General features: G+C 40.7%; 1 protein-coding gene and 1 long non-coding RNA gene across 3 annotated transcripts in view; one reads left to right on the forward strand and one right to left on the reverse strand.

Moving 5' to 3' along the window:
• Nucleotides 1–14,841, forward strand: part of LOC121290656 (adhesion G-protein coupled receptor G7-like) — an 83,562-nt gene extending 68,721 nt beyond the window's left edge. For both annotated transcript variants that reach the window (XM_041211395.1, XM_041211394.1), the window contains 6 exons: nt 739–851; nt 4,374–4,708; nt 7,632–7,713; nt 9,465–9,626; nt 10,489–10,645; nt 14,244–14,841. In XM_041211395.1, coding sequence (XP_041067329.1) covers nt 739–851; nt 4,374–4,708; nt 7,632–7,713; nt 9,465–9,626; nt 10,489–10,645; nt 14,244–14,462 — 1,068 coding nt within the window. In that variant the 3' untranslated portion in view covers nt 14,463–14,841. The remainder of the gene's footprint in view (nt 1–738; nt 852–4,373; nt 4,709–7,631; nt 7,714–9,464; nt 9,627–10,488; nt 10,646–14,243) is intronic.
• Nucleotides 284–5,235, reverse strand: LOC121290658. The gene is made up of 3 exons (XR_005945858.1): nt 5,094–5,235; nt 2,663–2,720; nt 284–409 (listed from the first exon to the last, which is right to left on the reverse strand). It is a non-coding gene; the product is annotated as an uncharacterized LOC121290658 (long non-coding RNA).
• Nucleotides 14,842–16,221: the final 1,380 nt, after the last annotated feature.

Here is a 16,221-nt window from a genome sequence, read left to right on the forward strand (position 1 = left end):
CCTCTTGTGGGGGAATCTAGAACTATGGGTCACTGTTTAAAAATAAGGAGTCACCATTTAAAATGGAGATGAGGCAAAACCTTTTCTCTCAGAGGGTGTTGAGTCTTTGGAACTCTCTTCCTGAAAAGTCGGTGGAAGCAGAGTCTTTGAATATTTTTGAGGCAGAGGTAGATAGATTCTTGGTAAGCAAGGGGGTGATAGGTTATTAGGGGTAGGCGGGATGCACTTTTGAGGTTACTATCAAATCATTCATGATCTTATTAAATGGCGGAGCAGGCTCGAGGGGCCAAATGGCCTACTCCTGCTCCTTCTCCATATGTGCACTATCAGAGTTGCAAATTTTCTTCAATTGCAGAACTTCTTGATCCTTGTCTTATTACAGCTCTCCGGAATGGTAATTAAAGTTGATCTAGGTGGAATGAGTAATTGCAGATGATTGAAAATATTTAAAATTTGAGAATCAAAAAAGATTAGCCCTTCTTGTCTCTGCCCACATCTCACAAATTTCTTTCCTAATCCTTTCAGTGGAAATGTGCACCCTCCGCCACTCCTATATACGAGCAAGACTTTACCTTGCAACGGCATACCTCAAACTCAGTGAGTGATGCCCTGGGATTGGCTAATCTAAAAGAAAAGTATTGCAAAAATTAATGTTTTAAAGTTTCAGATAAATAGCCATTTGTTCGAAAACAATATAATTTTCAAAACTCAATTGTGATCAATTTTTTTTTATGATAGAGCTTCAGACGGAATTACACTTACACTGAACCATTAAACATTGTGTCATATGTTGGATGTGGGTTTTCAATAGCTGGGTTAACCATCACTATTGCATTTCAAATTATCACCAGGTAAGAACTTAACAGTGGCAAATGTATTAGTATAGTAATCATTTCAAGCTGATTTATTATACTATGTATGTGCATCAGGGGATGTGTCATTTTTTTTTATATCTTAGACCTAAAGACAGATGCCACACCTCAGGTACAATCTTTGGGACTGGCTAGTTAGATGCAAATAGTTTTTTCAGTTCTGTACATTACAATGCTTCAATGGGTCAGATGAAATGCTAAATTCCCCCTAGAGTGCACCAAGATTCTACATGAATTCAGGTAAACACATTTAACGTACTGCCCCAATTTTAACTCCAGGCAGTTGTCTGGCAGATAAATTAGAAATGCACCCACTGTGGCAGAATGAGCCTGGGATAATATAACTTCAAGGCCTCATTAACATAGCATTGGTTTACTTCCCACTTCTGTGGCTTCCCACTCAGGCAGGAATTAAAATTACAGTCAGGGCCTGATGGTAAAATTGGATCCTAAATGACATATTTAAAGAATGACTCTGTGGGATTTAGGTAAGTAGCTTAATCACTCACTTAGAAGCCTAAGTGAAAATTGCAGGATCTGGGCAGCTTCCCAACAGGCAAGTAGCCTGGGATGTTTGAACAACCCACCTGCCCGGTTTCGACCAGGGAAGTAGATTAAGATCACCCCAGTTCAGCCAGCTTGCTGAATTAGTGCTAGAGTATAGGATATTTTAAGGTAGTTTATATAACTTGGGTTAATATATATTAGAAGCTATAGCATTTGCAAACTCATTTCATTTGAGACTTGGAGCTGTCAGAGAGAAGAGATGGCCATACTGTTTATCTATGCTGGACATGAAGCCAGGTGTGATGAAAGTATAGTTTTCTAATACATTGTACCACTCAGCCCCTATATAAAATAACCTTGGACAATAATTTGTTAATTTAGTTCTACAATATTTTGTATATATTTGCATAATATTTTCACAATCAAATTTATTTTGATTGAAATCAGTATTGACAGAATTAAGATGTCCATTTTCCTACTAGTCAAGAACATGCTACATCTCAAAGCATGAAATACTACAACTCTAACCGTATAGGTAGATCCTTACAATATTTATGAACCATTTAACCAGATAGTGTGACAAGAGAAAGCCAGATGGCAACTTAGGGTTTTGATTGTGCAATATTATTTTGTATTACTTTATTCAGTCAGTTAAATAGATTTTAAAACATCTGTTAGGGTAAAACCATGTCTTGCTTAAAGAATTTTCTCCCATCCCACTTTGGCGTCACCTTGAATGATGAGCTATTTCCTGCCAAGAATTTGTGGCTTTTACCGATGCTTATTTGAAACTGGTTGCTTGAAAGTGCATAACAGAATTTTGGTGAATGTAACTCTCCCAATGATCTTTCCTCTCTCTGTGTGTAAAAGTGCCTGACTTTCAAGCAGAGGCTCTGCAGACAGAATTTAATCCAGGAGAGAAAGGTCTCTCCTGCCAGCTGGACCCCATGACATCTCCTTTAGGGAAGGCCCGCCATATTATGTGCCAGTTAGGTGCTTAGTGCCCACAGCGGGCCATCCCCAGGATCAAGGGCCTCAGAGGCAGAAATCCCACCAGCCTTAATTACCCACTTAAAGGCCTCAATTGGCAGTAGGGCAGGAAGGCCTTCCTTGAGCCTTCCCACCCAGGACTTAATTGGGGCAGGGGCATGAAGGTAGCGGGAACCCCACTTGGCACCCTCCCACCCAATTAAATGTCTCCCCACCTCCAAAGTCACCTCGGGGGAGGGCATATTAAGTTCAGCCGTGTATGTGCAAATCACAACTGCAAACCTGCATCCTACCAGTTCAAAATGCAGCAAGAGTCCAGTGCACAGCATCTTCCCCAGGGGCAGCATTTTCCTGTTGGCAAGGAGAGGACAGGATTACCGACATCACTGTGCGTCATTTAGACTTTCAGTTCGACGGGCACGCAACCGAGTTGGCTGTGCACCCACCGAACTGTCAAAGCCTATTAAGGCCATTTAAAACCTAATTAACTCAATTTAATGAGCTGCCCATCCAACCTTTAGGTTGGCGGGCAGGCGAAGAACCCAGGCAGCTGTTGCATATTTCATGAAACCTCATCCACGAGCGGGATGAGGTTTCATGAAGAGCTTTTAAAATCTAATAAAAATATTTGCATTTATTCTTTGACATGTCCCAGCTCATGTGATAGTGTCACATGAGGGGACATGTTTTAAAAGTTTTAAAAACCTTTATTTACAAGTTTAACACTGAAGCAAATCTCCCTTAGGCATGCGTGAAAGAGCGCAGCGAAGCACTACCCCCTGCCCGCACAGGGAGCACTCAGCTTCCAGGCACCTGTCACGATGGGTGGGCCTTAATTGGCCTGCCCATGTAAAATGGTGGTGCGGGCCCGATCGGGGGCACCGGTCGGGTTCGCGCCTGCCCCCGCATAACCCCCCCACAACAGGGAGAAATTTCTGGCCCAATACTTATTTGCTGCTTCTTTTTGAATGAAATTTCCTCGCACTGAGTTATCAGTAAGGAAATGGAACACCTTTCCACTTTTGGCACCTCGTATCAGCAACATGCACTTACAGCTCAGATATAATTACATTTTTTGATGATTTAGATTCATTAGCAGGATATCACACTATTATTTAAACAAAATCTTAAGGTATCAGTTTAAAAAGAAAAATATATTAATGGCATCTGGAATGAGACAATTTCTAACTTAATTATACATTATTATGATGATTCCAATGCTCTCCTGACCAGCCTCCAACCTTCCACTCTCCATGAACCTGTGCTCATCCAAAACGGTGCTGCCATGCCCTAAGTCACAGCAAGTCCTGTTCACTCGTCACCCTGAGCTACATTGGCCTTCTGGTTCAATACCTCAATTTTAAAATTTTAATCCTTATGTTGAAATCCCTCCATGCTGCCCTTTGCAATCTGTAAAATCCTGCAGCCCAAAAAACTGCTCTCCTCTGATTTTGTTCATCTTCAATTTTTATCACGCTACCATTGGCAGCTGTGACTTCAGCTGCTTTAGGTCCTAAGCTCTGCTATTCCCTCCCTCAATGTCTCTGCCTCTATACCTCTCCCTCCTCCTTTAAGTAGACCCTTAAAACACAGCTTTTGGTCATCTGTCATGATTAAATTTTATGTGCCTTGGTGTCAGATTTTGCCTGATAAAGCTCCTGTGAATCACCTTGGAATGTGTTTATGACCTTAAAGGGACTATATAAATGCAAATTATTGTTTATGCATGTGAAATAAGTTGTGTCTGATTAGCAGGACAGAAGATCGTACCATAATAGCGCCAGGCTACTTTAGGTGGACTTGGAAACTTTGCTGTTAAAGGAATTTTGTCACAACAAAAATGAATAACGAACAACTCTTTATACATCCTTTTTGAAATAGAATTTGCTGTTGTTAGATTTGTTCTTGAATGGGATATGCTAAATTGCTGTATTTGCTATGTGTGTCCTAATCTGTCATTTTAAATAGTACCAAAACTCTATCTAATGAAGAATTTCTCTTCAGGCAAGCACGCAAGACCTCGCTTACCTGGGTAACTGTGAGTCTTTGCACATCAATGTTCATGGTTAATTTGATCTTCATCTCTGGGATAAACAACCCCAATGCTCTGAATGAAAAAAGTGATGCGAACAATACAGAAAACGTCATTCTACCTTCTGACCGATCCAGCCCACCAGAGGTTTACTCATGCACTGCTGCTGCTGCCATCCTTCATTATTTTCTAATGGCTACATTTACTTGGTCAGCACTGTATGGTGCACAGATGTACGTTCTTCTGGTTCACGTGTTCAAACCACTACCACGGCATTTCTTAATATGGATTTCAGTGGTTGGATGGGGTAAGAGATCAGTTAATTTTAAACAATTATTTCCTTATCATATTTTGCGCAGCTCCAATACAAAGTGAATCTCGCTTTTACCATTAATGGAATGGTTGCTTTTTTGATCATTATTGCTTAATCTGTAGGTGCAAGAGTAGGATAAAAGTGCCTTTGGCTATAGCCAATCAGCGTTATTTCTTTCTCGTTTTTACTAATAATTCATAAACTACATATCGATGTTCTGTCTGTTGCATGATTTGTTGCATTTGTTAATAGGAATAAGGTATAATGTATGAAAGAGAATAAAATGCAGATTAATGAAGCATGATTTAACTAATATCCATAACATGACTATTGAAGTGCATGTCTAAACTACATATGCAGATTAGGAATAGTTACGTACCTAATTCACATCCACACCTTAAAAAGTCTTACACATCAAATTCAAATATCCAGAATAAACAAGCAATAAAACTCGAACTCAAGTTCTGTTGAAGGGTCATGAGGACTCGAAACGTCAACTCTTTTCTTCTCCGCCGATGCTGCCAGACTGGCTGAGTTTTTCCAGGTAATTCTGTTTTTGTTTTTGTTAATAAAACAGATTGTCCATATAAAACTGAAAAAGCATAAAACGTAAATTGGAATTTTGCCTTTGTATTTTTAATTTTCTTTTCAGGAAGGTGGAGGATAGGATTTTGTGCACTCCTGAGCAGCTGCTAGACTAAAAGGGTTAACAATTACATTAATATGACAATGATGCAAACATGACATCAGGGTCAGATGACAAAGAGGCTCCAAAACAGCAAGATACAGAATAGACTGTGTTCATAGAATCATGGCCTGAATATTTAGGATGGCGGTGTTCCCCTTCCCAGCATCCGAAGAGTCAGCAGGGAACACATCCCCGCTGATTCTGACTGCCCTGCAGCCAGTTCACCTCGGATGATCGGCAGTTAGCTGCAGGCGGGACTTCCGCCCATCACTTGGGAGGAGGTCCTGCCTGAGAGAGCTGTGTTCATTGTTCCTGCAGCGTCAAGAGCTGCAGTGGGCAGAAGGGGCAATTCAAGAAGATGCCTGAGCCTAAGTCCCGGAACTGGATGGCAAGGTAAGTTTATGGGATCTGGGGGAGGGGGGGGCGGGGGGGGCTGGAAAGTGAGCGATAGGGGCGTCAGGGGAAAGGCTGGGGCAGGAGGAGGGAGGTTCAGCAGCCACTGGACATTCGGAAGGGGGGATGTTCTGGAAGTCAGAAGGGGGCCTCTGATCGAAGCGACACCCCCACCACCCTTCCCACCCAAGGCCTAAGCCCGTTGATTTTCAGGCTCCCCCTCACCAGGTAAATCTTCTTGCTTGCCTAAAAATTGAGGCTGGGCGGGAAACGGCTCTTAAGTGGCCACTTTATGACCTCATTTGGGGCAAGGGGTGAGTGGCCCACCTGAGGTCTTGCGCACCCCAGCATAAAACTGCTGCAAGGTAGGGGCAGGTGGGAACCCAGAGGGAATCCTGTTCCTTCAGTTTCACCCTCTCCTCGCCCACCTAGAAAATTACCGGAGGGGGGTGGGTAGCATGAAATTCAGGCCCATGTGCTTACTGTGAAGTCTTGTGAATAGTGTAAATAAATAGTTTCCTGAAAAACTATATACTGACTATCTCATGTCACTCATATAATAAGTGAAACCTCTTTAAAACAGTTTTCATATATAATTGGTAATTGGGAGATAAAGTCTTGCATTTGTATAGTGATTGTCACAATTTCAGAATGTCCCAAGATCCTTTACACTGAATGAAGTATTTTTGAAGTGTAGTCACAGTTGCAATATATGGAACATTTAAGGAACTTGTGGCCAAAGCAGTTCTGTTCCAGAGCCCAAAATGACCTGATGCTCAGACTTCTGAAGTTTGATAGCAATTTTCTTTGAAAATTTTTTCTAAGTTTTCTCCCTGAGACTTGCAGTAACCCCTAGTGCTGTCCATCTCAGTGCAATCAAACTTTTTCAGATCCCCATTACACCCCCCTCCTCCACTTCACCCAACATGTTCAGAAGGACTAAGCAGCTGGAATGGCTTGTCCGATGGGCAAGCACCCCTTCTGCATAATAATGGAACAGGAACTGCAGAGACAAGTTTCAGAGAGTGAGGGACTAAAGCAGAAGACAGTTCCCAATACCCCTGATGGTTGAACTGTATATGCTTGGTTAATGCCCGCTGGAATTTCCTCTTGAGAATTTGTAAAAGGTAATATAACTCCCTTAAGTATTTATAACAGCCCCATCAAAATTATCTCCAAAGCAGATATATAACAAGGAGCATATCACATGATGTTTGGCACACTGTAGCAATAAGCAATAAGTTATACATGCTATATGATAGACATCAGAATGTCATGAATAGAAGGCTGCCACAGTTGCACATTAAGTAGGCTAACTTTAAAAAGGGCACTGCACTTTTTATTAGAGGGATTTTGACCACCAAAGCTGCATATCTATGGTAAAACACAATGTGGTAGATTTTATCACCATTGCCTGGGTGGTAATCTGGCAGAGTGGATTGCCTGCCTGTTGTAGAACTTTCCGTTGCATGTAAATAGGTAAGTTCCACAATGGTTAGACAATCCACTCAGTTAGTTTACCACCCACTGGTGAAGATGAAAGCTTCCCACAATATTTTTGTTCTGGAACAGTTTCTATGCAATTCACTGCATTTGCTGTTAATTTTGACATTTTTATTTTTAAAGGTAATGTTCATAAAAATTTGTTCACATGCAACTAATTGACTTGGCAGCATTAAATGGAGATTCAAAACTTTCCGATTTTATTGAGCTTTGGTGATTTTGCTCCCAATAAATTGGCAAATTCTGGATTTTATTGGGCAGAATAATATTTCTGAGTAAAATAGAATTTATATAAGTAGGAACATCATTTTGTTTCAATAATGTATTCCTCAGGTCTTCCAGCAGTTATAGTTATAATAACATTAGCAACTACCTATAAGACTGATAACGCACTGAATTATCGGCGAGAGGAATTGTGAGTATTGTATAATCATTATATATTTCCAATGCATTTCAAATCATGAAAATTATAATAAATTAGTAAACTTTTCTGGTGTTGCTCATGGATAGTCTGGGGCACAGATTGGGATTCAATGTATAAACATATTGTATAATTGTATAGCCTTGAAAATTATTGTTAAAAAAGCATAATATGACGTTGCTCCTTTGTCCGCTATTTTTCCAAAAGTATTAACTAATTTAAATCAAATGTGTTAATCATAGCAGATAAACAAATTTTATGTGAATATGATTTCAAAAGAATAACCATTAATCCTTACACTTCTACTTTATTGTAATTTTACAGAGGCAATTCCCTGGGACATTGCACCTGATGCAAGGTTTCATTGGTTGCAATTTCATTCAGTACAATTAGGTCCTCATCGCCCACATTACGACATTAGGAAAATATCCAACAAGCTGTCAAAATTAAGTTTTAAAGGGTAAATGTCCCATGGGTTAAAATAAGACTCTAATCATATGGTAAAATGAAATAGCTGCCAACATGTACACAAAAGCCATGCCAGTCATGGAGTGCTGCAGGCCACACAACACAACAAAAATGTGACCTTCCTCACAGAAACAAAAAGCAGCAGTGGTATCTGTCCATTTAATTACCTACGACAAGGGTTAAGAAAAACATGAACCATTTATTTTCTAGAAACTAATCAGTGAGTGGTTCAAATGCATAACTCCACAGCCACAAAGTGTAGGTGAGGCAAGTGGCATAGATGCATTTAAGGGGAAATCTAGATAAACACACGAGGGAGAAAGGAATAGAAGGATATGCTGATTGAGTTAGAAGAGTTGGAGGAGGTGAGACACATAAACACCAGCATAGACCTGTTAGCCCAAAATGACCTCTTTCTGAGAAGTAACTAGTATGTAATACAACGTAAGCAAAACAGATTCATTATCTCTGTGCAGGGCATCTGTGAATTTTCACTCAAGCTGGGTGACCCTGTGCCAGTTCCGCAGCCTGGCATTCCTTCCTTTTATTTTGTCCATCAAACTCCATGCGTCACACTATACAGAATTATTTTAAAAAGAGAAAGAAAACTAATTATTTGTAATCTACAGAAAATCTCTCCCTATTTTGGAAGATGGCTTATTGATCCACAAATCATAATCCCTGTCACCTCTAAATGATCTTTCAGATCTCTTATTTAAAAGCGAAAATAAGAAAGCCAGCCTGATTTCTGATTGACTCAAGAATCTGAAGGTGAACATTCACACTGTACTTCAGCAGTAGAATAATTTAATGTGATCTACATGATATGCTTTTTCTGTACTATAAAGCAAGGTGTCCTCTGACCTTAGGCAACAGAATTCAGGAGAAGCTTTGTTACCCAGTGAGTGGTTAGAATGCGTAACTCACGTACACCAGGTGTAATTGAAGCAAGTGGCATAGATGCGTTTGGGGGAAAGCTAGATAAACACACGAGGGAGAAAGGAATAGAAGGATATGTAGATGGATTTAGAAGGATTGGAGGATGGTGAGGAACACAAACAATAGCATGGACCTGTTAGCCCAAAATGACCTCTTTTTGTGCTGTAATTAGAATGTAGTACAATGTAAGCAAAACATTCTTGACAGGAGAATTTTCAACTCAAAGCATCATTTGCTTTGGGTTTGGATTTTACAAACAAGTCAATGAATCTCCTTCTGTTGCATGTTCAGTCTGTTTTTTAATCAGATTTTGACTGTAATCGCTTTTTTTTTCACAGCTGTTGGCTTTCTGGTTTCAATCTACATGGGAATCTGGATCTGTCAAAGCCAATGCTTTGGGGATTTCTTGTTCCAGTTGGGATATTACTGCTATTTAATTTTGTCATGTTTACTTTAGTGACAATGTTGGTGCTGTTCAGCAAAGACCATGGTACTTGCAGGTACTACAACATATTTTTTATTAACTTCTTTTGCACTGAGACAAATTTCAGTTTTGCTCAACCCAACTATGTCTCCTGTATTCAAATATTCCTCACTGGTCAGGAAGAGCTAAATGTATTAGTTCGCTTCTGTATGCATCATAAGTTGCATTTTCGACTTAGTGACGAGGAAATTCTGTAGTGATGTAGGTGTATTCCTGCAATTGAATTTTCCCTTTTTAGCATCCTTCCTTCTGCCCATGCACGTTACAATTCAGCTGATCACCAATTCATCAATTGGGATTTAGATCACTCAGTCAATGGCTCAAAGCATAAAAGTATGCCACCATAATTCTTTCCATTCCTTTTTGGTAACCAGCATTGTTTGTTTAGCTATGGTAGACTATTACTTCCGGGTTGTGTGCATCCTTTTTCATGCATATGTGGACCTCATTAGATGCCAAATTTACTATAATGGTTTAAAAGCAAATAACTATAAACGATTTTAATTGGATATTCTCACACTTTAGAATTGATCTTCGTTGTTTATCTGTCATTTAGAATATCCCATTCAAAAATATTATTCCAAAGCTCAGGTCAGTTATTTTCCCATGGGAAGGAAGTGAAAATCATGATAAGTCTCCCCAAGAAGCTGCTGCAGACTGTATAACAAATTTTAGCAAGGTTGTAAAGTTTAAAGCAATTTAATAAGTCATATAGCTAAGTGAGAAAGTATTGATTTATTCATTTTATATATGAACCAGACTGTAAAGACCGATTTAATATTTTATTGAAAGATAGCAAAAGGTCTCGAGTATAATTTTATCAAAATCAGTAAACAGCTTGAATAGTTGCAAACACTTCCTTTTGTGCTTTTTTTTAGTGCAAAACAGGCAACCTCAGCAAAGAAAATGATGGGATCCTTATCAGTCGCCGTTGTGTTATGTTTAACATGGAGTCTAGGTTATTTGATGCTTATAGCAAATGATGAAACACAAACTGTCTTTAGCTATATCTTCTGCGTTCTTAATGCTACTCAGGTTTGTAGATTTTTCTTCCAGAAACATTAAATGCAAGTTGTTGTTGCTGTTATAATATTTGACAAAGGTAAAAACCTGGTGAATTGGACAAAATTCAGAGAAAAAGCATAACTGATTGTAAATCTTAAGACTGTACATTATGGATAGATGTTTAAAGAAAACTTACTTTCAATGAGAAAAGTTAAATTGCAAGAATACATCTGAAAAACGTAGAACATGTAAATATTATGTTAATATCCCCAGAGGAAGCCAATTAATCAAAAAAAAAAGTTATCGAACGATCCACAAGAGAAGAAACAGATGGACAAGATTTCACATTTTATAACTTATAGCTTAACAATAAAATTAAAATCAACATAAATCAAACATAAATTAACAGTCAAATTGTATTCAATAGAAGCTATGAACTACACTTCAAGTAGCTGATACAACAAAGATAGATCTCACAGATTTATTGACAGTCCCCTTAGCACATGTTCAGTGGCAAAGTCCTTCAAAACTCTGTCTTCCTCAGGTTGACTTCCGCTTCCTTTATCTGGAGGCCTTGGTCACTAAGTTCCATCCGATAGTGGCTTTACTTCACTCTAGTTCTATGGGTCCAATTTCACATTTTTCCAGATCTTTCTCAGCCCTGTTCTTAGATCCATCCTTTTTTGGGTATTATTCCCAGCTGTGCCATAACTTTCTTCTCCCCATAGCCTGCCTGCCCTGAACTCCACTGGGCAAATCATTTCAATGCCCTGCCTTTTGTCTGGTTTCCATTTCCCCAGTAACCTGAAGTCACAGCCATTCCCAGAAACTTGGGCCAGAATTTTTACCTCGTCGGGCAGGCGCACACCTGACCCGAACGAGTGTAAAATGACACACAATGATGTCAGGTGAGCTGATAGTTTGGTCGGCGGGTATGCTGCCGATTCCCACACACGCCCGCCGACAATTAACAGGACTATTAAGGCCATTAAAGGACCAATTAAAGGTAATTTTTCGCTGCCCATCCAACCTTATGGTTGGCAGGCTGGCGAAAAGGCCAAGCAGCCTTTGCATTTTTTAGGAAACCTCATCCATGGGCAGGATGAGGTTTCCAACAGCAATTAAAACTAAAATAAAAATGTTAACTTTTCTTTAATAGCATGTCTGTGCTCATGTGAGGGGACATGTTTTGTAACATTTTCAAAATCTTTATTTCTGATTTTTTTTATACCTTCAGCTCCCTGAGGCAGCTCTGTGCCTCAGAGAGCTTTTCCTGTACACACCTGCGTGATAGTGCGAACTTCCCCACTTGCCCTCCCATTCCCCCCCTCCACACACAGGCAGCGCTTGGCACTGGAGTGCGTGTTTCAAGCTGGGTGGGCCTTAATTGGCCCACCAGTGTGAATGTGTGGTCCCGCCCCAATCGCGGGCGGTGGTTAGCTTCCCGACTGCCCCCGTCCACCCCTGCCAAGCCTGCCGACAAGGCCAAAATCCTGGCCCTGAAGTCTTAGTTTCTTTTGTAGTTAGGGACTGTCTTAAAAAAAATAAGCTTTACGACTAAAGGTAGTGCCCCCAACAAACATTTGCCAAGCCATCGTGCAGACAACAACTTGCACACCTTTCTTCTTCCTGCAAATCACAGGTTTCATCACAGCAAGCAGATTACTTACAGTCAACTGTAATGCAGAACCAGAGGACAATTTAAAACATTAAAACGCCTACTGCAAAATTAAAGATGAAAGGATCAAACTCCCATCAATGATGGTTAATGATTTTAAAATGAGGATTGGATAACCATCTGGTCATGACTGGAATTGCAAATTATTAGGATAACTATTGCCATAGAGGATCAAAATGTAATGTGTTGCTGGGCAATGGTACCCTCATTGTTCTAACTTCGAAAAGGCAGTATTAGTACCCTAAGAGAAACTATGCAAGGTTAGTTGAATAAGTATTTCTTAATGTCCAGCAGTGGAAAAATATGCTAGTAGTAAGTCAACAAATACAAAAAAACCCCAAAAAAATGATAATCTCATGGACCCCACAGGAACTATTGGTAGGAACACACAAGCACCAAATGGAAAGTTGCAAATTTTAGCTTTAAACTTGCCCAAAAGTAGCTCTAACTGGTCAGGTGATTTTTATGAATTCCAAATACCTTGATAGGGTGCCACAGGGAAGTTGGGAGTTCCAATTATGAGGAGGAAGCAATTTATGTAGATCTATAAATGCCAGTCTGAGAAAATTATAACCCAGATTATCCTATCCTTGGAGCCTCAGTAAAGTATCTGGTGAGATAAATGGGGTAGAAAAATCAGTTTGGAGTAATATTATGATGGGATACACTAACAAGGTTTACTTGTAACATGTGCAAAGATTTTTATTATTTGTTCCTCAGATGGGGACAGTACTAATAAGGCTGTATTTATTATCCATTTCTAGCTGTCTTTCAATTGAACCATTGCAGCCCTTGTGATAATAAAAACAGAAAATGCTGGAAATACTCAGCAGGTCAAACAGCATCTGTGGAGAGAAACAGACAGCATTTAACAGAAACAGTTAACATTTTAGATTGTGATGACCCTGCATCAGAACTGAGGAAAGTTGCAGTAATGGCCCACCTATGATGATGTTAGGTAGGGAATTCTAGGATTCTGACCTAATGCTAATGAAGGATCAAAGATAAATGCCCATGGCAGGTTGGTGTTTGATTTGGAAGGAAGTGTGTAAGTGATGGTATGCCCACATGGTGCTACTCTTGTCCTTCAGTGTGACAGAAATTGCATGGCTGGGAGGTGCTCCTGAAGGAAGCCTGGTGAGTTATTGCAGTAAATTACACACAGTACTTGGTGATAGAGAAGTGGCTATTGAATTTAATGGCCAGGATTCTGATCAACAACACAGTTCTGTCCTGGATAGTGTTAAGCTTCTTGAGTGTCATTACAGCTGTATCTATCCAGTGAGTGCTGGTCATTCTATCTCAGTCTTGAATTGAGCTGTGTAGACAGTGACTAGGCTTTTAGGGATTAGCGGGGTGAGCCACTCATCACATAGTACCTAATCTCCGTCTTGTGCTTGTAGCCAAGATATCTATATGTATGGTGCATTACAAATGCTGGTTGATGCTGATAATAAGGGACTCAGCAATGATGGCATGGATGACGGTCATGGTGAGATGGTTGGGCTTTCTCTTGTTGGAGGTAGTCATTGCCTGTCACTTAAGTGCTGTGAATGTTATTTGCCATTTGTTAGCCCAAGCCTGAATGTAAACCAGGCCCTGCATTTGGCTGACATGGGCTGCTTCATTATCAGAGGAGTTGTGAATGGAACTACATATCAGTGGAAAGCCCACTCTTAACCTTATATAGGAGAGGTCTGTGATGAAGCAGTTGAAGATAGTTGGGCTGAGGACACTACCCTGAAGAAGTCTAGCAGCAAAATCCTTGGGGGTGCCATGATTTTGCTGAGTAGGATAATGAGGTCCATTCTGGATCTCCTAGTGTTTTAGTAATTAGTAAAGTTTAACACAACAGTAAATACAGACCATAATGTTGATGGCCAAATTATTTTACAGCATTGCTTTCTGAAGATGTTGATTTCCTAAAATATTGCTTTTTCTGATTAATAGGGTCTACAGATTTTCATTCTGTTCACTGCTCGTCGAAAAACATTTCAAAAGATCTATGCTGCCTGGGATTCCAGATTTGCTAAGAACATCAGTACAGTCCATTCTAAAAGATTCTCACTTCAAAGTTTAAGCACTACAGAGAGTAGAGAACGGTACACACAATATGACACAGTGAACTTCTTGGAAACCTCAAGTTCCATACCTTCCATTCTATATTAGAACACAGGGCCATAAAATTTTGAGATTGGGTACATTTTCTACCAGATTTTCTTCATTATTCCTTCCTAAAGTGCTGCTCAAACCTCCCTGATACTTTTATTACCCAGGATGATGGCTGCGATAATGGGAAAGTACATTGTGTATTCCTAGCAAAATTCAACAATAATATCCCGTCAATACCAGGTGAACTCATTGTTGGAGGAAATGTTGCATACGTTAGCTTCCAATTAATTTCAAGTTGAAACATTGCATTACTGTAGGCCAGCATTCTATTTGGTATTTTTGGCATAATAACTGCATGTATGATTGTTAAATTTGAAGCTCCTGAAATACTGGAATTAGAATAAATTACCATGCTACTGGGTATGGATCCATTGTTCACGTTTTTGCATTGATGGCTATTATTGATTGATTCAGTAGATCATGGGCAGAATTTTGCCTTTGGCATGCAGGATTGGTGGGAGGGGGCCAGGGGCAGTCGGCGCCGCACCATGATTTCACGCTGACAGGCCAATTAAGGCCCGCCCAGCATGATACGCGAGCGGCAGCGTTAAGCACTGCCTGTGCAGGCAGGGGGAGGAGGGCAAGCAGGCCAAGCGCGAGCTTCGCACATGCTGCCTCAGAGGAGATGAAGAGATATTTTTTTTAAATAATAAAGAACATAAAAATGCAATAAAACATGTCCCCTCATGTGACTCTGCCACATGAGCAGGGACATGTTTTTAATGAAAAAAATAAAGTTTTTATTTTTGTTTGGTTTTAGAAAGCTCATCCCGCCCGTGAATGACGTTTCCAAAAAAATGCAAAGGCCACTTGGCCTTTTTGCTTGCCCGCTAACCATTAGGTTGGACGGGCAGTGAAAAATTTACGCTAATTGCTAACTGAATGGTCTTAACAGGCCTTTTAATTGTCAGCGGGTGCGCTGCTGGCTCTGGCGCGCGTCCACCGACCCAACCAACACGCGACTGTGCGTTGACATCAGCATGCCTGGCCAATGTCAACGTGTGTCATTTCACACTCGAGCAGGTAGGGTGAGTGCCACCCGCCGAGCGAAAGTTTCTGCCCCATGTATATTATATTTTTGTTGGTGTTAAATTAGCTGGGTAAATGCAGTAGAGATACCAAGCAGCCATCATCGAATTCAATGGCAGAGCCAGCTCAAAGAACTGAATGGCCTATTCTAGTTGCAATGGCTGAAATTTTATGGGAGCAGCCTGGCAGGTGGGGATGTGTAAAATCAGTGGTGATGGTGGAGTGTGCCATGTCTGTCACCTACTTGCTTCTGCTGGTATTTCACCAGTGATGGGGTTGATCTTTGGGCACTGAGGTCAAAGACCTTCTCTCACCGCTGCTACTATTTTACCAATGGTGGGTACCTACACCATGTGGCGAGATCTGGGGGTGTGCGGGCAGTTGGTGCCACCTTTTCATCCACCATATGCCCAATGGAGGAACCCCGCAGTGGAAAAGGCCAACCCCGCCTGAAAACACCACCCAAACCCACCCTCTTGACCACCTGATTGCAGCCCTTCCCCTTGCTGGAGACTATCCAATTGGCTTCGGCAAGGCCTCTCCACTTACCTTATGGTCCAGCCTCCTCCATGGCTCCTCATCGGAGACTGACTGCAATCCCAGAATTGGCTACCATTCCTAGTGGTGCTGCTGGCCGATAGCTCTTGGAGGCGGAACATCCTCCCATATGGAGGTGGAAGCCACGACCTCAAGCAGTGGACTGCCTGTCGAATGTAAATTCCAATTC

The sequence above is a fragment of the Carcharodon carcharias genome, chromosome 18 (assembly GCF_017639515.1).
Source record: "Carcharodon carcharias isolate sCarCar2 chromosome 18, sCarCar2.pri, whole genome shotgun sequence".
Taxonomy (NCBI): domain Eukaryota; kingdom Metazoa; phylum Chordata; class Chondrichthyes; order Lamniformes; family Lamnidae; genus Carcharodon; species Carcharodon carcharias.